Source organism: Pyrgilauda ruficollis, unplaced genomic scaffold (assembly GCF_017590135.1).
Source record: "Pyrgilauda ruficollis isolate IOZ18807 unplaced genomic scaffold, ASM1759013v1 scaffold53, whole genome shotgun sequence".
Lineage (NCBI taxonomy): Eukaryota > Metazoa > Chordata > Aves > Passeriformes > Passeridae > Pyrgilauda > Pyrgilauda ruficollis.
In genome coordinates, this window is record NW_024526933.1 from 1,907,541 (window position 1) to 1,928,250 (window position 20,710).

Consider the following 20,710-nt stretch of genomic DNA (forward strand, 5'->3'; position numbering starts at 1 on the left):
GTGTCTGTGGAGCCCCCTGACAGGGGTGGGATTTTTATGTGAAGCTCTGCTCTGATGTGCTGTCTATCATAGCAGTTTGTGTGCTCCTTCTGTGGAAAGGAGACACTTCTCCTGGAAGTGTCTCCCTTACACTGTTCTTAGGTAGTCTCCTTCTTTTCCATGTGCTTTTTTGACAGCATCTTCTTCACTTTCCAAAGCCATTGTGTTTCTTGTCACTGATATGATAGCCCAAATACTCTCACTTGGCCACTTTGTGAGAAACTGATGTGGAGCTGAACTTGGCACAGAAGGATGGATTGGTATTTCTGTGTACTTGTACCAGTATTTCCCCTCTTTGCAGAGCCAGCAAGCAGTGCTTTTTTGAAAGGGAACCTCAAAGTCCTTTGGTGATGTCAGAAAACCTGATTGCAAATTGTCCTCCTCCTGGAGCAGTGCTAGAGGACTGCATGCAGAGATCTGGCAGTCGTCTTTCATAATTTGGTTCTCAGCCTGTTGGCTTCACATGATTTGACGTGGTTTAGTGAGACAGCATGGGAGGCAGTTTTCTAAGGAGGAGAGGACGAGTTTGTCAATGGGAATGGGTACGCTGCCCTGAGACAGTGTCAGCTGGGTGCATTTTCTCTTCCAGTGCTCTTATCTCAGTACAGCTGTAGCTAACCTATCCAGCCTGCAGTGATGGTTTTCATTACGGCTTCTCGGCCCAGCTGTGAGGTGGGTCGACTATTTCCTGCACCGCCACTCCCCCGGCCTTTTTCTTCCCTTCCCTGGACATGCGGTTTGTCATCTGCATGCACAGAGCCTCCTTGTACTGGGCTGTGGCTTCCTGTACTAAATCTGATCCAAATTTCTGCTGTGAGGTATTCCCTCCCTCTTGAAGGGTGGCAAGGAGGAAAATAACAGTTGAGAGTGAATAGGTGTTGGCTGTGATCTTTACATATGCTGGCAGCAGATCTCATGACTTGTATTAGCTGCACAAGTTGAACAGATGGAACAAATTGACAAAATCGTGTTCACTCACACTGTGCTTGAGGAGCAGCTGAGTTGCTGTTTGAAGTTGAAAGTTTGAGTGTTTTTCTCCCCGCTCGTAGTGGAATTTCTGGTTATAGCATAGAAGCTATTGCCCCAGTGCTCTGCAGTAGCTCAAAACAGTAATGAGAGCGGTGTGTGTCCTCCTCTCTGGCTCCGTGCACTCAGCCAGGGTTTTGGTGAGGCAGAGGCTAGTAAGGAGAGCGTTTCCCTTCTAGGTAACACACTTATATCTCCTTTGCTGGTAAGATGGTGAAGCTAGATGAGGGCTGAGCTCAGCCCTTTTCTGTTCTAAACAAGATTAACTCTTTCCCATACACTTCTCCAAGTGGAACACTTGGGGAAGATCTTCAATTTCCCTTGAGGGGAAGACATTTTTGCCAAATCACAAGGCATCTGCAGCTTGCTAGCTCAACTTTGCTGGTTTGCACAACCTGGGGGACTCCTGGGGCTTCTCCTTTGCATTTTCTTGCTTCCCCTGCCTTTCTTTGGGCAAAATATTGGACACACAACTGACACTTCCCACACACTGTCAGTGTGGGGCCCCAAATTTAGGGGGAACCAGGTCAGTAATTTTCATCCTGATTCAGCTATGAAAAAGCATCATTATTCTTTCTCCTTCTGAAACTTGTTTATAATATTAACCTGCTTTTTTAATTCATCTTTCAATTCTTCACCTGCTTATTTTGTCTCTCCCTTGTCTCCCTTAATTCCTCAGGACTTCAGGATGCATTTGACAGCGACTGGGAAACGGGGAAGATCACTTACAACAGCTATAAAAATGGTTCTGATGATGCTGTTTTGGCTTACAAACTCTTGGTACAAACAGGCAACCATGCAAAGCCCATTGACATCAACCAGGTAGTGTATCGGAGTCCATGCTGGGTTACACAACAATACACAAGTCATCAGGAGTGGGGGAAGGTGCAAAGTCTACAGAGGTTGTAGTATCTTTTTTCCAGCTCAAGGAGCTGAATGTCTGAATTATGCCTTTCTTGTATGGCCTTGCTGATGTTGCTGAAGCCACTCCTCAGATGCACTATGGCCTATGTTGCAAAGTGTTTAAATCAACATGGCAAATACCAGTCCTAGATTGTTACTGGGTGGTGTGCATTTTGTGCTCTCATGCCAGACATGCTCAGTTTCCATGGAAATTGTTGTGAAAAACACATCTCTGCATCCATAGGTGTATGGAGTTTAGTCCTATGCTGGACATTTGCAATTATTTGTTTTGTTCCTACTGATTTGTTCAAAGAAGAACAATTTAAAAAAGATATTGATGAATTATAGAGGAAGGAGACTGAAATGATTACATGCAGTATCATATTCTTGTACCACCATCACTAAATACATCTGAAGTGCTGTAAAACTACAAATGGCCGTTGTTAAAGCTGGCTAAATAAAATATGCCTGAGGTTACCACAGCATATGACTGCATTTGCTGTAGCCATTTGTAAGTGGAAATACATTAGGAATGCGTCCTTACTAAAATTAGATTTCAAATGCTGAAGAAGAAATTCTTCAATAACATACCTTCTCTTCTCTGAGAGTCATCATCAACTCACTGTACTTTCAGGCAGAAAAATAGTGTTTTTAATGAGCTTCTTGGCAGTTCTGCTTACTGTCTTTCTTTTTTCTTCTTGGCATTAAAGGTGACAGATTTACAGAGTACATTGTTCAAAGTTACTGTAGTGTGTGAAACGCACTGCTGTATAGCAACATGCAACATGCTGTCAGGTCTGAATGAAGTTTCAGCAATGAATTAGGCAAAGAAAGGGAGTCAAAGAGAAAAACCTTCAGTGAGATTTTGTTTAGCAGAGTGTACCAGGTACGCTGTGGAACAAATGCAATTGGACTGCAGCTGCTGATATAATTTCCTGTGCCTGGGAGGGAGAAAAGTGTGGTGCACCCACAGGGGTTGAGTGCTGTACTGTGCAGTTCCAGAGACAGCTTGAAGACATACAGTTGTTGCATATCCTGTGGACTAATTGAATCCAGATCCTTGGAATCCAACTTTTTTTTTTTTTTTAACTGCTGTCACTGTTGTTTTTCATTTCATTAAAAAGACCTGGAACTGGAGCTTAGCCAGAATTTTAAATAAACAAAACAAAAAGCCCCAGTAATACTTTTCACCCATGGAGTCCTCTGTAAGAGCTCTAGCTGTGCAGGATTTGGCTAACAGAACCTTGGAAGTATACCACTGCTGTTTACCCCACAGATGCATTTGCCCACAGTGACCCAAATAACACGGGGCAGTCATCTGCTTTTTTGACGCTGGGCATTTTCTGAATACATAGGTCATAGGAGGCAAGTGTTAGCAAAATTTATACAGATGTTGTTTTATTTTTATAGCTCTCCTCCATTTACTGGGTGGCATTTCCTTCAGTGTTAACAACAGAGGTTAACTGCACACAGACATGTATAAGGACTCTTGCCAGGTTTTCTTTCCGTGTCTTTAAATATGTTTCTCCAACTTAGTTGTTTTTCATTCTTGGCTGCAGTTTTTCAGAATTTGGATTTAATTGGTTCAGTGTATTCTAGAACCATCTGTTGATTTACTGGTTATTGTAAATATTATGTGAGTACTAATTTATAAATAACCACTGTCACTGCATTTTCTTAGATTTTGTTTTTGTTGTCCAGCAATAGTTTACTGATAAGTGCTTTCAAATGAAGATTCATACCCTCTTGCTTTTACCCTTCTATACGTGTGTTGCATCTCCAGGCCATTTATTGAAAGCATTATGGCAAGAGCGCTGAAAGCAAAACTTACTCTGTGAAAGCCTTCTAATTTCTTCCTATTTTGCAGTTGACTAAACAGCGTCTGGTGGATGCAGATGGAATCATTAACCCAAATGCTTTCTACATCTACCTGACAGCCTGGGTTAGCAATGACCCTGTGGCGTATGCTGCCTCGCAAGCTAACATCCGCCCGCACCGCCCAGAGTGGGTCCATGACAAAGCAGACTACATGCCAGAAACACGGCTGAGGAGTAAGTTGTGTTTCGTCTTAACATCCTACAGTTTACATGAGTGCCCCCACTCCTTCCTTCCAGCACCAGTAACTCCTGATGCTGCACGGGGCTCAGAAGCATAAGCAGGAGAAGACACTGTGTTACGCTATAGTCATAGGAGATCCAAGTGCTGCTGAGACTGTGACACCATTGCAGGGTTTTATCATGTTGAGTAATGAGTTATGGAACAGTTTAAAGCTCCAAAAATTTATAGTAAGCATTGCTTTTTAAAGTGTTACCTGATAGTCCTGTCTGTGTGAGAAACCTGGGCATTTCATGAAATTCCTTCCTAAGTTATTCTGAAATTTCATTACTGAAATTCTATCATGGTTGTTCTCAATTCTTAATATCTAAAATTTTTAGCAAGGTAACTCATACACTTAGCTACTGCACTGATATCATATAAGAGCTAGAGGGACTAGGGGAGAAGTCCCACTTCACACCATTCACTGTTTTCCTGGCACCAATACCAAAAGCTGGCTTTGATTCAGCTTTCAATTGAGGATTGCTAGTTGGACACCAGTAGGGAAGGAGAGAGGGCATATAGGGGACAACTGCTGCACTTGAAAATGTGGTTGGGTAACCATGCTTCAGTGTATCCAAACCCTAGAGCTTTGTGGCAGTCGGCCAAGTTTTGTCTTAATGAAAATTTATAGTTGAGATTATAATAGGGCAAATCATGTTAAGCAAGTCAACTGAATGAAGCTGCAGGGTTGGAACACACAATGGCAGTAACCAAAAGATTGTTGAAGAAGACTTTTCTTTTCTAGTCATAGAGGAGACCTTGCATTACACTCAAAAAGAAATATAGAGAGTGTTGGTTTGTCAAATTATTAAGAAATAAAATGTTACGTATTTCCTTGGTAAGCCATTATTTCTATATTATGGGGATTTTTCCTCCACTAATTTCCATCTGAATGTGGATTTCTGCATCTGAAATTCCAAATATTTGATGGAAATCTTTAAAAAACAACCAACCTACTCAAGCCTAATTTTTCTCTAGTTTTGTGTCAGTGGATCTCAGTTAATCTCAGGGAAAAGACCTTTGATTATAAAAGAAACTGCATAAAAGAGGAGCATTTGGATAAAATTTTTTAATTGTGTGATTGTCTACTCTTATGTTGCAGTTAGAGATTTTTGACTAGGTATGCAGTAAAAAGCACTATAACATTGATCACGATTAAATACATGAATTGAAAGATAACTGTTAAATTATACATAACTGTTAGGGAACTTGGTGGAGGCTGTGTTCGTCTCGTCACACTGCATGATAAAATACAGTAATCTCAGGTACTGTTTCCAGTTTCTCTTTATTGGAGAGTTTTAAAACTATAATTAATTCCAATCAAATAAATTCAAATTCACCACCTTTTATACATTTTGCTGTGAAGAATAAGATGTTTTGCTAATCCTGGTCTCTGTATATCATCTTCTTCCCAAAAGTGCATTTTAACACTGCTGTCATTTTCCTAGTTCCAGCAGCCGAACCCATAGAATATGCTCAGTTTCCTTTCTACCTCAATGGATTGCGTGAAACTTCTGACTTTGTGGAGGCTATCGAGAAAGTGAGAGCTATCTGTAATAACTACACCAGCTTGGGGATCTCCAGCTACCCTAATGGTTACCCATTTCTCTTCTGGGAGCAGTACATTGGACTTCGTCACTGGCTCCTCTTATCCATTAGTGTGGTTTTAGCTTGCACGTTTCTGGTGTGTGCCCTCTTCCTCCTAAACCCCTGGACAGCTGGGATCATTGTAAGTTTATTATAAGGGTCTTTGTTGAAGTCAAATTCCTTTCAGCATAGCTCTTGCTGTAGTCGGGAAGGTTTTGTTTATGTCTGGGCCTCTGGTGGAGTATGTATATTGCATCATTCATTATATATTTATTCAACTTGAGGGGTAGGGTTCATGCTGAAGGTACAAACCTTAATAGCCTTAATCTTCTGGCCACCTTTTTTTCAGGTTTAAAGGTTTCTTAAAAAGGTACATAAACTTTTACCCTTGCTCAAATGTGCACTAACGTAAGAAATAAAGGCACAGAAGAAAATTAAGAGCTTTATTAAAACAATTTCAAATTCTGTGTTCCTTTTCTTCTTTTGTCCCACATAATTATTTTTCAAGGCAGTTGCTTATGACTAGCTTGTCTGTAAATTTTCCCAGCCATTTCTGAATGCAATATTTCTGGAAAAAACTGAAATGCTTATGTTGTACGGTACGGACTGTGGAAAGCCTGTAACTGTGCGAGGAGAAAGAGCATAAAACTATAAACTGCAATGAGTACTCCTCCATACTTTCTGCAAGGCACCAAAAGCCGCTCAGTAAACATTCAAGTTAAATTGAATGATGATGTCCCTATGTTTAAATTCCATAAACTATCGTATGGTTTATAAAAAGCCAGAAGTAGAAAAGCATAAAACAGTTACTAGTTTTTTTAATGTACATTTATATGACAGGTATGTTAAAAGGTAAATGTTTAGTCTAGAATATTTTTCATAGCACCTTATCAAGCAATTTATGTTATTATTCTTGATTCATTAGCTTATAAAATCATTTATTGTAGTGCATACTTTTTCTACTTTGGTAAAGGAGTTTATTTTCAGAGTCTACCATTGCTTTTATAAGTGTGTCTATTTTTCTTTTTTTCCCTCTGCTTGGTTTTAGCTACTTTTAAAGTTCATTCTCCAGATTTCCTTCCCTCCCTTTTCCTCAGTTTTTTTTACAAGGTAGATGAAAGAAAAATAAAAGCTTCCTCTTATATTTAACTGCTCACTTTGCCCATGTCAATCCCCCCCAAATACATTAAAAGCTGAGAGTCCCTCTGTAACCTGAGACTCACCAGCTGATTATGGCATTCAGTTTCTTCTGTGCTTTACAGATCCTCACTTATATTTGCAGTTCTACAAAAGAGTTCAAATACAGGTAGTTGAAATATACTTCTTTTGGAAGGATTGTCTGAAAGATGGGTGAAAAAGAAAAATGTACTTGTTGGGAGTATCCATGATAAGGAGGAATAAATGGTTTTTCAGTTCACTGATGGATTGTAACCAATACAAAGCTGGTGTTTCATGTGTTAACTGGTTCTTAGGGTGTAATTTTGACTGGCATGCAGCAGCATTCGTTGCCATTCAGAATAATGAAACAAGTAAGAGCAGCTTGTCTTTGGGAATATAGGATGGCTTTGAGGAATATGTCCTATGGTAACCATGTTCTTTGGAAATATCTTTTTCCTCATTGTCTGGAGTATAAGAAAATACTAACAGATGTTTGAAATCATCTAGGTGGTGGTGCTGGCGCTGATGACTGTGGAGCTGTTTGGCATGATGGGTCTAATTGGAATAAAGCTGAGTGCAGTGCCTGTGGTTATCCTGATTGCTTCTGTTGGCATTGGTGTGGAATTCACTGTTCATGTTGCTTTGGTACGTAAAATCAAGAAGCATTTTAAAAATGTCTTAAAATAAAATTGTGGCAGTGTTCAGATCACAAATCCTCACAGTTTCTTGTCAGTTACATGATTCTCAGAAGGAAAATGTCACAGTTTTGTGTACCTTTCTGTTTGTCTCAGTGGAACAGAGTTGATCTTGATGAGGTGTTTTCTGACTATGGAGTCAGTCTCCCAGGAGACAAGAAAGAATAATTAGCTGTGATACCTGTTTGTCTGATTAATGCAATTATATAGAGAAAACAGAGATCTTAAATCACCTTGCTTCATTCCAGATTCTCATGATCCTTGTCTGAAGCCTCAATGTTGCTGCATCAGCTTTACACAGCTTTTTGTTGCCTCTTGTGTGTAGATTCTCTGTCTTGCAAAACAGAATTCTTCAGATGAGTTTTTCAAAATCAGATATTGTCATTTGGTATTTTTGGACTTCTTGAATGTGAACATGTTTGAATTAGTGTTCCATTTGTAAAATCTGCACCTTCTTTTCAGAAGCCATTGGCTAATAATAGTGGGCACAAACATGCAGTCTGTAGGAAACTATTTTTCTACGGTTTATCTAGTCGTTTAGGTGATGTACAGAGTTAGGGCACATAAAGTCACCCTAAATGAAAAGAATCATTTTGAGAAAAACCAAAGTGGAAATAGGGTAAGGTTAAAGAGGAGCAAGTGGATCCCTCAAGTGATGACATCTTTTTTTACCTAGCTTGTGGAGGTAAATGAATTTGCTAGGACTTGGAATCATTTGGGAAGTGTTAGTGTAGATGAGGAAGAAAGAAATGCCAGCTTCTTAGTATTGAGGACTTAAAACAGAAAAAATGGAATAAAAAAAAGGACAAAAGAGTTGTTTCTAGATGGGAAGAAACAAACTTAATTTACAGGACTTTAGTGATCACCTGTGCCTGAAGGTAAAATGCCAAGCAAACTGAAAATAGTGCTTTTCTCACATTGACACTGGAGATAAAAAACTTGGTAACATATAAATAGTCAAATCAGTGTTGTATAAACCAAAAAGTTAGTGCTGGAACTTTTAATGCCAAATTTAACTGAGTTTAAGAGTGATTCACAATCCACTAGTGGGTCAGGTTTTTGCTATTGCTTGTGAATTGTGACCTTGTTTTTTTCTAGTTGTAGAGAAGAGAGACTTAAATTCCAGGACTGTGAGGAAGATAGCTGCTTCAGCACTTATCTTAATAGCCAGTAGGGAATTAACTAAAGAGAGCCCTTACAAATCACAATAAGATCAGTCAGGTTCTTGTTTTCTTAAACCATTAAGTCATACACAGATTAGACAAATTTATAACACCAGCATTTGCATGTTCTTGATAAAGCTTATGCATACAGAGTTGTAGGGATGAAGACAGTTCACTAGTGATTTTGTTGCTCAGCCACTACCATGTTCAGCACTATTCCTAGGATAATTTGTATGTATAGAACTGCCAGCTTTGAAGTCCTGAAAGTTTCCAAAACCTTTTTGAGTGAAATGAAAATGTTAAAAAAAGTCACAGAAGCCATGGACCCACAAGAATGAGAGGAACAGCCAGGCAATTTTCACACCTGAAGTGCTTTCACTAGGATGTGGATTCTTTTCTGGTGGAAATAGGCAAATCCAGAGACAAAAGGCTACTGTTGCAAGTAGGCATTGCTTCCAGAATTATTATGGTCTGACTCTGTTACCAGTGCTTACTCTGGTTGTGTGCCTTCAGCAGCTGCTATGTGGTATATCTGCAGGATCAAGCCTTCTCTCAAGGGTTAGGCAGCTACAGAGATAATTTTGATAAACTGTAGTTTAGAGTAATTAACTGATGGAAATCTGTGTATACTAGGAGAGAGGCTGTTTGGAAGGTTGTATACATCTGCCTAAGGAAATGAACTTTTTTGTTTTACAGGCTTTTTTAACTGCCATAGGAGACAGGAACCATAGGGCTGTCCTTGCATTGGAACACATGTTTGCACCAGTGCTGGATGGAGCTGTGTCCACTCTGCTTGGGGTGTTAATGCTTGCAGGATCAGAGTTTGATTTTATTGTCAGGTAAAGCATTTTTGTGTTTTGACTCTCTTTCAAAAATAAAAATAGGTGTGCTTTTAATTTTTATTCACTTCAGTGAATCTGTCATTTTATTACTATGCATGGTGTGTCAAGTATGCTTATGTCATGGTCCTGCTTTCCATCTGTGTTATTAACTCCTTGTTACTTGCTAGATGTGGTAGTGTTTCCATTGCTGACATTAAAATCTGTTCCAGGAAAATCTGAGACTTAGCATGAAGGAACACAAAGATATTGCTCTTTAGAAAGTTTGCTGATTCTGGGTTTGAATTAGTTCAAAGCATCTTGTATTGTCCAGTATTAGCTGCAGCTGACCTTTAGCCTTGAGGTCCTCTAGATTTCTTGTATGCACAAGAATTTGTATGCAAAAGACATGTGAACCTACAAACATTCAACTGTGCTGCAAGTGACTCTCTCAGGGCCTTCCCCTTCTATCCTTATGTAGGTTTTACATAATGAGGAAAAGGGGTGGGGGAATGTGGGGGGGAGAAGGCGCTGTTTGGGAGCTGGGGAACCATAAATACGAACACAGAACTTCATACTAAAATTTTGTACAGCAAAGCCTAAAGGCCCTTCTGTTTAGAACTACAAGCAGGCTGTTTCTTGTGAATATAATTAAGAATGTGTGTTTGTCAAGTACAGAGGAAAGCAAGTCTTTTCTTGAGGGGAATTTGAGAAGTGCAATGAAACAGATCCTCTTCTATTCCAAACAACCTGTGGAGCTCTGCAAAATGGCTAATCTTAGAAGTAACACAGGCTCTTTGTGGTAAACTATAGTGCACACACACAAAAAAAAAAATAATCCAAGCCCTAAAATGGAACTGAGGTAGAGCTGGGCCAAATAAAAATGCTCTGAAAGATGGCTTAACTACTTAGGTAGACATAAGCTGGATAGATGACTAGACTTAACTGACATCCATTTGACAACAAGAACAACAAATGTCAGGGGCAGGAACTGAGAGAATGACTGCTAAATCTCATCAGGCTTTTTGTTTATGTATGAAAGAGATTTGAAGAAAGCAGGCAGTTTGTATTTAGATCTCATGAAACCTGCATGAAAAATTATTACTGTATAGGCATTCCATGTCCTGAAATAAATTTTTTCCCCCAAAATCTCTATTTTTTAACTTTAATGAATTGATATTGAAGAAATATAATTATTCTTTTAGGACCTGGTTTTGTAAGGGTTGGAACATTTTGATGCACAGGTTAATGATAGTTTTAACCTAAATTTACAGGGGTATATTTTTGGTGTGCTACTTTCCTACTTAACAGATGAAACTTTGGCACACATTTTTGTGTCATAGCAAATGGAAGATTGTAGCAGCCCTTCACACCAAATTTGGATTGGATGTGCTCTCAGTTTATAAAATGAGCCTTTCAACTTTTCAACTTAGGTTATTTTACTTTTTTTGGCCATCAGTTTCTGTTTTTATAGCACAATCTCACTTCAGTTTGCTGTGTTTAAAAAATATAATAGAATAAACTATGGGGAGCCTGAGCATTGTTAAGAGTGGGCGAAGAAGATCCTAAACTTCCGGAAAGCGACAGATTAGTCCAGCAATGTGGAAGATTAAGTAAATTAACAGACACTGTATACACCAACTGGTCAAAGCTATAATCCTCCTGTTTATTCTAACGTTAGATGGATGAGATGCAAATGTTTTTAATGTCTGTTGTTGATCTGTGTCCCAGTTTAAAGTTCTGGTGGTTTATGTTAGTAGAGTAGATTGGCTTGCTGATTTTTGTTAATGCAGATCAGAAATTCCCAAATGTTTACAATAGCAGGATATTTATAGTTTTACAGGAGTCTGATATATTTGATCAGATGTGGAAACAGGGAGGCAGTAAAGTTTGTTGCCAGCTAGACAATGTAATCAGCAGACCCATTAGTAGCAAACTTGCCCTCTGTTCTTCTCCTTTGCCTTCTCCTCTAGGAATTTACCAAGACTGAGTCCTTGAAATCATTAGTTACAACGCAGCCTTAAGTTTAGTCTGATCCCCAGCTGTGCCAAATACCAACTAGCAAGACTTTCCTTTTACTGACAGGTTTACCTTGGTATTCATGAAGGATCCCAGACCTTAGCCCTCAGTGGTGGGAAAGGACAACTACTTGTGCACTTTTCTCTTCTTCCATAGTATTTCAGCCTTTATGTTTGAATTGGCTGACGCAAAACAAGAGTATTCAGAGATGCTAAATTGTTCAACAAAAGATTAGCCTGCAATGCAGCTCTGCCATTGTGGAGCGCTCTTACTCAGTACAATGCTGAAGCTTACTATAGAATGGGCATTTTCTTTGCAGAAAGCGGGTTCCTGTGTTGTAAAAGAGTTGCAATTCAAGCTATTTGGTAAAACTGGAACTCACAGAAATCTAGGCGTTAAGTTTGATTAATGAACAGCAAGGAAAACCCTTACCTGATATACTGTAGATTTAATTAGACATTCTGCTGTAAGTTGCAGAAGCATTTCACAGTGGATTAGCTGCTGGGAGAAGAGGGCTTCTTTTCCTTCTACACTAAATTGTTTAAATTCTACACCCTTCACTTCATTTGTTTGCTTCTGCTGGGTTTTCACTAATGGGGGCCCCTTTTCATTGTATTTGTGCTTTCAATCCATTCAGCCATTCCCTGGGCATTCCATATTTTTGTGTTTGTGTAACACATTCATAAATAACATTACATGCTTCCAGATTCTGAGAAATTAACAAATTTAATTTTTTTCTTTCCTTTCTCAACTAACACTTTGTGGAATGTAGCTTCTCTAATTCAAAAGGTAAAAACCCCTATATCTTATATGGAGAGTGACATAATTGTTTCCTTTGAAGTTAGTAATATGTTAGAGTTAATTTAGTATCTTTATTATTTTAACATATGCAGGAGTAATTTGTAATCCCTTGTTTCTAACAGTGGCTATTCTCTCTCCCAAACCATTTAAACTGTACTTCAGGTATTTCTTTGCTGTTTTGGCAATCCTAACCATTCTAGGAGTTCTCAATGGATTGGTGCTGCTTCCTGTTCTTCTCTCATTCTTTGGACCATACCCTGAGGTGAGTAAAATTAATGGTGAACAGAAAAATAATACTATGTCCCCCTCAATCACCCCCCAATTTTAGAAAGTATTTTTTAAATACTTTTTTTCTTGGATTGAGTTTCTTGCTCAGGCTTCTTTATAATTTTTTATTACAAGTGCTGTTTGTTACATAGTTGATACTACTAGTTTTTAAAGCTGTTTTTTTTTTTTTAAATAAGTCTTGTTTTAGAAGTCACAATAAGCAAACCTGATAGTGTTATTTATACTACTAGCATAATGTGATATGTAAACAAGTTTGTAAAATAAGGATTTCCCTCAATATTTTGCAAAAGATAGTTTGTTTTGTACACATACTTTCTACTTTCCTACCTCACTGGCTCTGTTGCATTCCTGGAAGTGTTTAACTGAGCAGACCACCAGGAAGGCCTGTGTGGACCAACACACACAGTGGTGGTCGACAGACCACACCTTGATAACCATGATTGGTCTGCCAGGTCCCCACAGCCCAGTCACCTCTCCCTGCAGCATTCTCCTGCCTCAAGTAGCATTTTTGATGTGGGGAAAGCTTCACTTAGATATGTCATCACTTAGATGACTTTACAGTACAAAGTCCAAGTCTGGACTCCAGGATTCACAGATACCAAATTTATTTTTGGTTGTCGGTCATTTATTGCCTGCTCTGTAGTTAATATAATTATTGTGTTACGTGGGATTATCTCTATCATGTGTCAATAGAATCAATGTGCTATGTTTCACATGTCTATATATATGTGTGTGTGCACAAGAATAAAGCACAAGGTAAGTATTCAGCAGTGGTCTATTTCAGAAGTGTTTGGGTTCTTTTAATAATAGTAAAACAGTTTTGACAACAGTGTGTACTCTCCTAATTCCTAACAGTATGTATGGCCTGTCTCTTACTCAAACAATGTGAATGTGTGTGTTATTACCGCATATATGGCTATGATGTGTGTATCCATCTCTCTTTGCAAACAGACACGTAGTAACGCTGTCCCAACCCATTGAGGTGATTTTATGAAATCACTGCTAGTGCTTGCTGAAGGGGGAGGGGAGCCCATGTATTAATTTTATATTTGCAAGTGCATGCACATACACACATGTATGCTCTTCCTGATACAATGATATTCAGAAGAATCTGTGTAGTCTTGTTTACATAAGTATCTGCAGGTGGAGGTCATGTCTTTTATACTTCCATTAATTTTTTTCAGCTCAGTATCTGTGTTCATCAGAAAACTGTTGCTAAGCATGTTGTGGCATGGCAGGGTGTATTTGGCAGAACATTGTTTGTGTCAAGCACTAGTGATTAAAAGGGTAAAGCTAGCTGAATGTAACTGAAAGTGTTGCTGTCATCAGGTTTCTCCAGCTAATGGACAGGACAGATTGCCCACACCATCTCCTGAGCCACCCCCTGGTACTGTGAGGTTTGCACTGCCACCTGGCCACACAAATAATGCTTCAGATTCCTCTGATTCTGAGTACAGCTCTCAAACCACAGTGTCTGGCATCAGTGAAGAGCTGCATCAGTACGAGGCCACACAAGGTCCTGGGGCACCAGTCCATCAAGTTATAGTGGAAGCAACTGAGAATCCTCTCTTTGCAAGATCCACTGTAAGTGGCTTTCTTATGTATTAGCAGGAGGGCAAGAAGAAATTTTTTGGTGTGGTTTTTTTTTTTTGTTTGTTTGTTTTTTTGGTTTTTTTTTTGTTTTTTTAATCTGTTTATTTTCGTGGAAAACTCATTCTGACTGATTGTACTTTGTGACTTTGTGCCAAAACCTGTTTGCAAGGAGTGAAGGTTTTCCTCATTCTCTCCTTTAGAACTGAGCTGGGGGTAAAGTGGTGGTACAAAAGCACGGCCTTTGGCATGGGTAATTGCTGTTACATCCCATTGGCACCAGCCACAAGAGAGAGCTCTCAGTCTGTTTAATGACCATTTTCAGAGACAGGAGGAGGAGAGATTACAAGAACCAACGTCTTTCACACAGCTCCTTGTGGATTGCTATCATCTACCTCTCTGTGGCAGCACATTTAGGGGAGAAAGATTAGAGCGAGAAGAAAGCAGTTTAAGTGTTGTACCAAATCTTGGGCCTTGTTGCATCTTGCTACTGGGTTGGCATAATTGCGATTTCAAAGGAAAGTGAAAAAGCTCTGTCTCCTACCCCTGCTGATGTTGCATGCTGAGCTGCAACGCGGATCTGGTTTTGTTCAGCAGAGGCCTAGAAATAGGTACAAGCACAGCCACATTTGAAGTTCGTCACGGTTTATTGACTGATGTAGCTGCTGTGCTTCACGCTCTTTATGGAAATCAGAAAACAGATTCCTACAGTCTATACAAACTACCCTACTAACATCCTGTGTATATTCCCTGCATGGAATAGCCTTTTCCAAATGCCTGCAATTCTGCTTGTTGAGTTAAGACCAAGTGCTTGTCACCCATCCCTCTGAAAAGATGGACCAGCATGTAGGAAGCTTACAATAATGTTTTCAGCTGTCATCCTCTGTTTTTCTGAAGATGTGCTTTCCAGGTTTCAATAACTTCAGTCAAAAACCATGGAAAAATCAATTATCAGATTCCACAACATTCCCTTTGTAGAGTCAGAGCATTATTATTATGATTCTCAGCATAAAATATAAGCAAGTGTAGTATACAAGTGTATAAGTGTAGTTTGCTTTGTCAGAGGCGTAACTGTGCGTGTCTCTCTCAGGTGGCTCAGCCGGAAGCAAGGCATCAGCCGAGCCCTCGGCTGCAGCCGAATCCAGAGCCCAGCGCGCAGCAGCCGTGGCATCAGGGCAGACAGCCCAAAAGGGAAGCGAGGGAAGGGCCACGACCACCTCCTTACCGCCCTCGCAGGGACGCTTTCGAAATTTCTACTGAAGGGCACCCGGGACCCAGCAGCAGCAGGGATCGCTTGGGCCACAAGGCTCGCTCCCACAGCGTGAGGAGCCCGGCGTTCGGGGCTGCGGGCGCCGCAGGAGCAGCCTACTGCCAGCCCATCACTACTGTGACTGCCTCGGCCTCAGTCACTGTCGCTGTCCACCCTGCCCTGCACAGCCACAGCTCTCGGGGAGCAAGCTTTCCATCCTACGAGGGACATCACGAAGCCAGCCATGCTCCATTTGAGGATCCCCATGTGCCTTTCAATGTGCGGTGTGAAAGAAGAAATTCTAAAGTGGAAGTTATAGAACTGCAAGATGTTGAATGTGAGGAAAGGATACCTAGCAACAGTTCACAATAAGGTAGGTCCATCCCATGTAACTGCAAGCTTTGGCCTGTGTCAAAAAGCTTGGTGTGATCAAAAGAAAGAGGAAAAATAAAGTTTCTCAGAGGTAACTTTTCATAGATAGCACTACTTACAGGTCACACTGATCACCTTAAATCTGCTAACTGTGAATATAGTACATTTTGCACTAGACATGAGGTTGGCTAAGATAGTGCACTGCAACACTGGGAAGTCACAGTGCATTCAGGTATTAACTGCTTCGAAGAGTCTTGCAAAATGGATAGGTATATCATACAATCCCAGTTTACCAGATAAGGAAAATAAAGTAGAGATGTTGTATAACAGTTTCAGAGCTGTGTGACTGCATTTACCATTTTGTAAGTCCTGTCATCTGATCCCTGAATCAGGCATGCTCTAAAACATTATATAAAATGACATTGCCTAGGAGAGTTTAAAATTGCCAGTTACTTCAGAGGTGTCATTTCTTGAATAAAATACTTCATGAAAGAAAGTAAATTTAAAATCCATAATAAGGACTGAATCCCTCCAGAAGATGAGCCAAGTGAGAAGTGGGAAGTCCTACCATGTCTAGTGCAGTGCTGCTCAGCAGAGCATCCCCTGCTCTTTGTGGGAGGCCTTCAGAGACCTCCCCAGTGACCTGGGGCAGCTGCAGTGGCAATTGCAGGTTTGTACAGGACAGAGCTGCCCATTGGGCTTTTACACTGAAAACTTCTTGGGCCTCTTACATGAAAACTATTTCTCACTATTTTTACAATGTTCTTCTCTTGCAGGGGAAAAAGAATGTGTTAGAGTAGTTACTTATCTGTGGATTACTGCTTTTTCTCTTTGCTTATCTGAGCTTTTCAGTGACAGACACCAGTCTGAGCAGAGCAAGTAATTTTATTTTGATTCTAGAATATTTTGCACGTACACATGCATGCATGTGTATACACACATTGAGTTTTGATGGAAATTTTTATGATAACTCAAAATGAAACCACTTTCTGAATTATAAAATGTCTCTCCAAACATCCCAAAGCGTAAACAGACGTGAATGCCTTTAGACTTCCAGTCTAGAAATATGACAAATAATAGCATCCACAGAATAAGGTAATACTTGGGCTTAGTTTTTTCAAGCTGAAGGGTATGGTAATGTGAGATTCTTAAATAAGCTCAGTATTCAATGTAGCATGCTTCTCTTTCAACTATTCGTTGGTTTTTGACTGAATTTGTCACAGCTATCTAAAACTGCGAACTTAGAAATTAAAGCATCTACATTTTTCTAATTGTCATCAGTATTTGTTCACCAGGAAATTAATGACTGAGATGAAAGTAGAGCTAGCATTTCCTGACTGCTAACTCTAATTAAAGAATGATGAAATGAGTTGGTTTCATTTGATTTGTTTTTATTGAAATTTAGTGAATGTTTGCTTTTTTATCTCTCCTTATTTGTACAGGGTAATAACTGAAGCAAAGAAGAGGCCAAAGATGGAAAACTGTATTCCAGAACTGCTTGAAGAGAAGAACTGCTTGAAGTTGTAGAAAAGGACATGCTGCATCAGGACAACAGTTCACTGTTACTGTAACCTATTGTATTATTTTGTTAAATATTTCTTTTAAGTATTTAAAAGATGTACACATATGTAATATACAAAAGAATGATGTAAAGTAGTATAGTCTGGAGTAATTTGCCTTTGGGCAATAGAATGGGGACAATATTGTGTGCTCTTTGTACTTTTTGTACATTGATATCTGTGCCACAACTAAGCTTAATCTAGTTCTAAATTTCAGCATAAGTTGCTGCTGCTTAAATACTTTATAATTTACTTGTATAATTCTATGCAAATATTGCTTATGTAATAGGATTTTTTTAAAGGTACATGTCTGTTTAAAATATTTTAAATTTGTGTATCACAACCCTGTGGTAGTATGAAATGTTACTGTTAACTTTCAAACACGCTATGCGTGGTAATTTTTAAAAGAAGCAAATATGAAGAAAAGCAAGTTAATCTGAGAGGCTTACATAGACTTAGCTATGTGCAGGTTTTGTTTTGCTGTATGTGTCCAAGTGTGCATCTGGAAATATGCGTGCTTTTGTGTGCATGTTCCTGGTGTACTCTAGTTTCTCTTTTACTGTATGTTAACACTTGGTGGGCTTACAAACCCACTGATGCTGATGTGAGTCTGGCTTTCCCTCTTAGTAGGCACTAGTGAAAACTCTGTTGTTGTTTACCAGTATATACAACTATAGATTGCCATCATCAAAGGCCCAACTAAAATACTAGAGAAGACAGGGAGTTGAGGTTTAGAATTATGTTTCAGTTCCCAAATCCTTAATGACCTGTTTCACATGACTTTAGTCAAGTCACTTAACTGCCCGATGCCTCAGTCTTTCATTCTGTAGAATGGTTATAATTACACTTACCTACCTCCCAGGAATGTTGTGAGGCTTAATTACAGTTCATGTAGTGCTTTGAGGGTTTTTTTTTTCCCCTCGCAAAATATGCCAGGTAAGTGCAAGCACTATAACCGTTATTTTTTCACTTCCAAAGGTGCTGAATATTGACAGGTGCTGGTGGTTATAGAAATACAATGAGCATCTGCCTTATTTTGATACTGTTAATTTGAAATGGCTGGATAATGGATTGTTTAATGGTCAGCCACAGCTTAGCTGAGTCATTACAGCATTGAAAGCAGTATCTTTGGTCACCTTATTTTCATGGCAGGAAGGAATTAATAGTAAGTAGTAAAATCAAATGGAAAGATTAAAAAAAAAAAAGTATATTCACTTTTAAATATAAATGGCTTTCTGGTGGGCCGGGATGGTAATGACACTTAAAGCCTGGGTAGTTATTTTCTTTATTGTTTGTGTTTTCCCATGCTGCATTGGCACTTTTAATTATAACAGCTAAACTGGGATCTCTTTGCGAAACTAATTTAGCTTTTTGTACTATTGTTTTTAAACTAAAAGGGGATTGTCGCAGGTGAAGGGTCTGGAAAAACACTACAATCTGTGTTTCAGTTGGAAACAAACTGTAGGAACAAAGAACCTTAATTTAAAATAATGCAACACAAGTTTTCATTATCTCAGTCTTCTTTTTTTAATCTTTTTTTCTGCCCTTCACCAAGCTGTTTTTTTAGAGCAGGTAGATGTTCACTTTTGTATTCAGAGCCAAACACAACCAATATTCAGTTTCTAAACACAGCAGTGGTGGGGCTTTTCTTTATGTGTACCTGAACAGCAGTGGCCAATTCTTTGATGGGAAAGTGTTTTTCTCCAGTGGCTTCAGGGAGTCTATCTTTGCCTACAGACCTTGCCAGCAAAACAAATGGGGATAATTAGAATGCACAAATTTCCATGCCTTTTTTGCTCACTTGAAAACACTTTGATATGAGGCACTTGTTTACAGATTTCCAATGTGAACGCTCGAAGAGCAGGTGGCGAGAGCCTGGTGTCATTCCTGTGATACATAAGCTACTGTTTCAGTGCACACCAAGGGTTAATGTCACAACTGCCTACTGGTCCAGTTCACTGTCTAACATGAAAACTCTTGATGACAAAAAGATGAGGGGCCTCAGTTTAGCACTAGCAGCATAGTGACCTCAGATCATACACACTGCAACAAAACTGTATGATACTAATTGGAAGCCGCCTTCAACCACCAAGCTTGTGCACTCACGTGCCAGAGATTGGCAGGGCTCCCACTGGCACCACTCTGTGCCGCAGGCTGCCTTGCTTCCTGCTCTTCCTCGGAGGGAAAGGGCCCAGGGCAAGCTGCAGTGTCTCCCACCTGCCCCTGCCCGAGTCTTCCTGCGTGCTTGTGTGTGGGTGAGCTGTCTGCTGCTTTGTGCACAATGTAGACCTTCTTCTTCAATAGTCACATTGGCAAGGGGAGAACTCAGTGGCTGGCAACATTTATTTTGTTTTGGTTTTGTTTCTTAACTTTTTTAATCATGTGTGATATTTATATTTTTGTATCATAAGAATGTTTTTCTTACAGTATTTGTCATGCCAGTTTATAACAAACAAAATGCAGGGATTTTATTTCTATTGGAAACACTATTACAATTATGTTTTTACTGTTTAATGGATTTTTATTTGTATAGAGTGCTTACTAATGTTAAATAGGAAAGAGTATATAACATTTACATTATGGACTTGTTGTAGCTTTTAGTGTAAGGAATTAAAAGGAAAAAAAAAATATTCAAACTGGGACTCATTGCCTGCCTGTTTGGTAGGAATGGGTTTGTGTCATTTCAGTTACAAAGATAAAATTATGCCATATAATTTATTTATATGAAAATTTATTTTTGTAGTGTACATAGTAGTCATCAAGTCTTTTGACAGAAGTATATTTTTAAAGAGTTTATATGTAATGATGATACCATTATGTTTTGGAACACTGCTGAGATACAATTACAGTGCACACTTTTCCTTGTAAACCCCCTGGAGAAAAGAAAGTGTTTTACAGTGTTAAGAGAGAAAGAGAGAGTGAATATTCATACAATTCTGAACTGTGTTTTAGTTACCATTTGTGATCTAGCGTGGTTCTCATTTTAAGCTTTGAATGGAAATTGTACAAACTCTCTAAATATTAATGTTCAAACACTGATAGAAAATCTAACATGAATAAAAAAATATTATAACTTACTGGTTATGGATTTGGTTGTTTATGGAATGCTTCTTTATTTACTGCTGGTTATCTCTGCAGGTGCAACCATGCAATCATTCTGATTTGGAGCATGAATCTGAGATCTTTCAGTATTTGGAATGTATGGGATATTCAGATTTGCCCATTTTGGGGCAGGAGCCATTTGTTACCCTGTCTAAAGCATACTTGCTGGTCCTTGTCTGTTGATTCTGTTTATTACCTTTGCATGTTGGGGGATAGGTTTAGGACTGGGTTATGCATGTCATTC

General features: G+C 39.2%; 1 protein-coding gene across 4 annotated transcripts in view; it reads left to right on the forward strand.

Moving 5' to 3' along the window:
* Positions 1-20,441, forward strand: part of PTCH1 (patched 1) — a 67,920-nt gene extending 47,479 nt beyond the window's left edge. For all 4 annotated transcript variants that reach the window (XM_041480762.1, XM_041480763.1, XM_041480764.1 and 1 more), the window contains 9 exons: positions 1,745-1,887; positions 3,836-4,019; positions 5,514-5,794; positions 7,318-7,455; positions 9,365-9,507; positions 12,469-12,568; positions 13,924-14,178; positions 15,275-15,806; positions 17,248-20,441. In XM_041480762.1, coding sequence (XP_041336696.1) covers positions 1,745-1,887; positions 3,836-4,019; positions 5,514-5,794; positions 7,318-7,455; positions 9,365-9,507; positions 12,469-12,568; positions 13,924-14,178; positions 15,275-15,805 — 1,775 coding nt within the window. In that variant the 3' untranslated portion in view covers position 15,806; positions 17,248-20,441. The remainder of the gene's footprint in view (positions 1-1,744; positions 1,888-3,835; positions 4,020-5,513; positions 5,795-7,317; positions 7,456-9,364; positions 9,508-12,468; positions 12,569-13,923; positions 14,179-15,274; positions 15,807-17,247) is intronic.
* Positions 20,442-20,710: the final 269 nt, after the last annotated feature.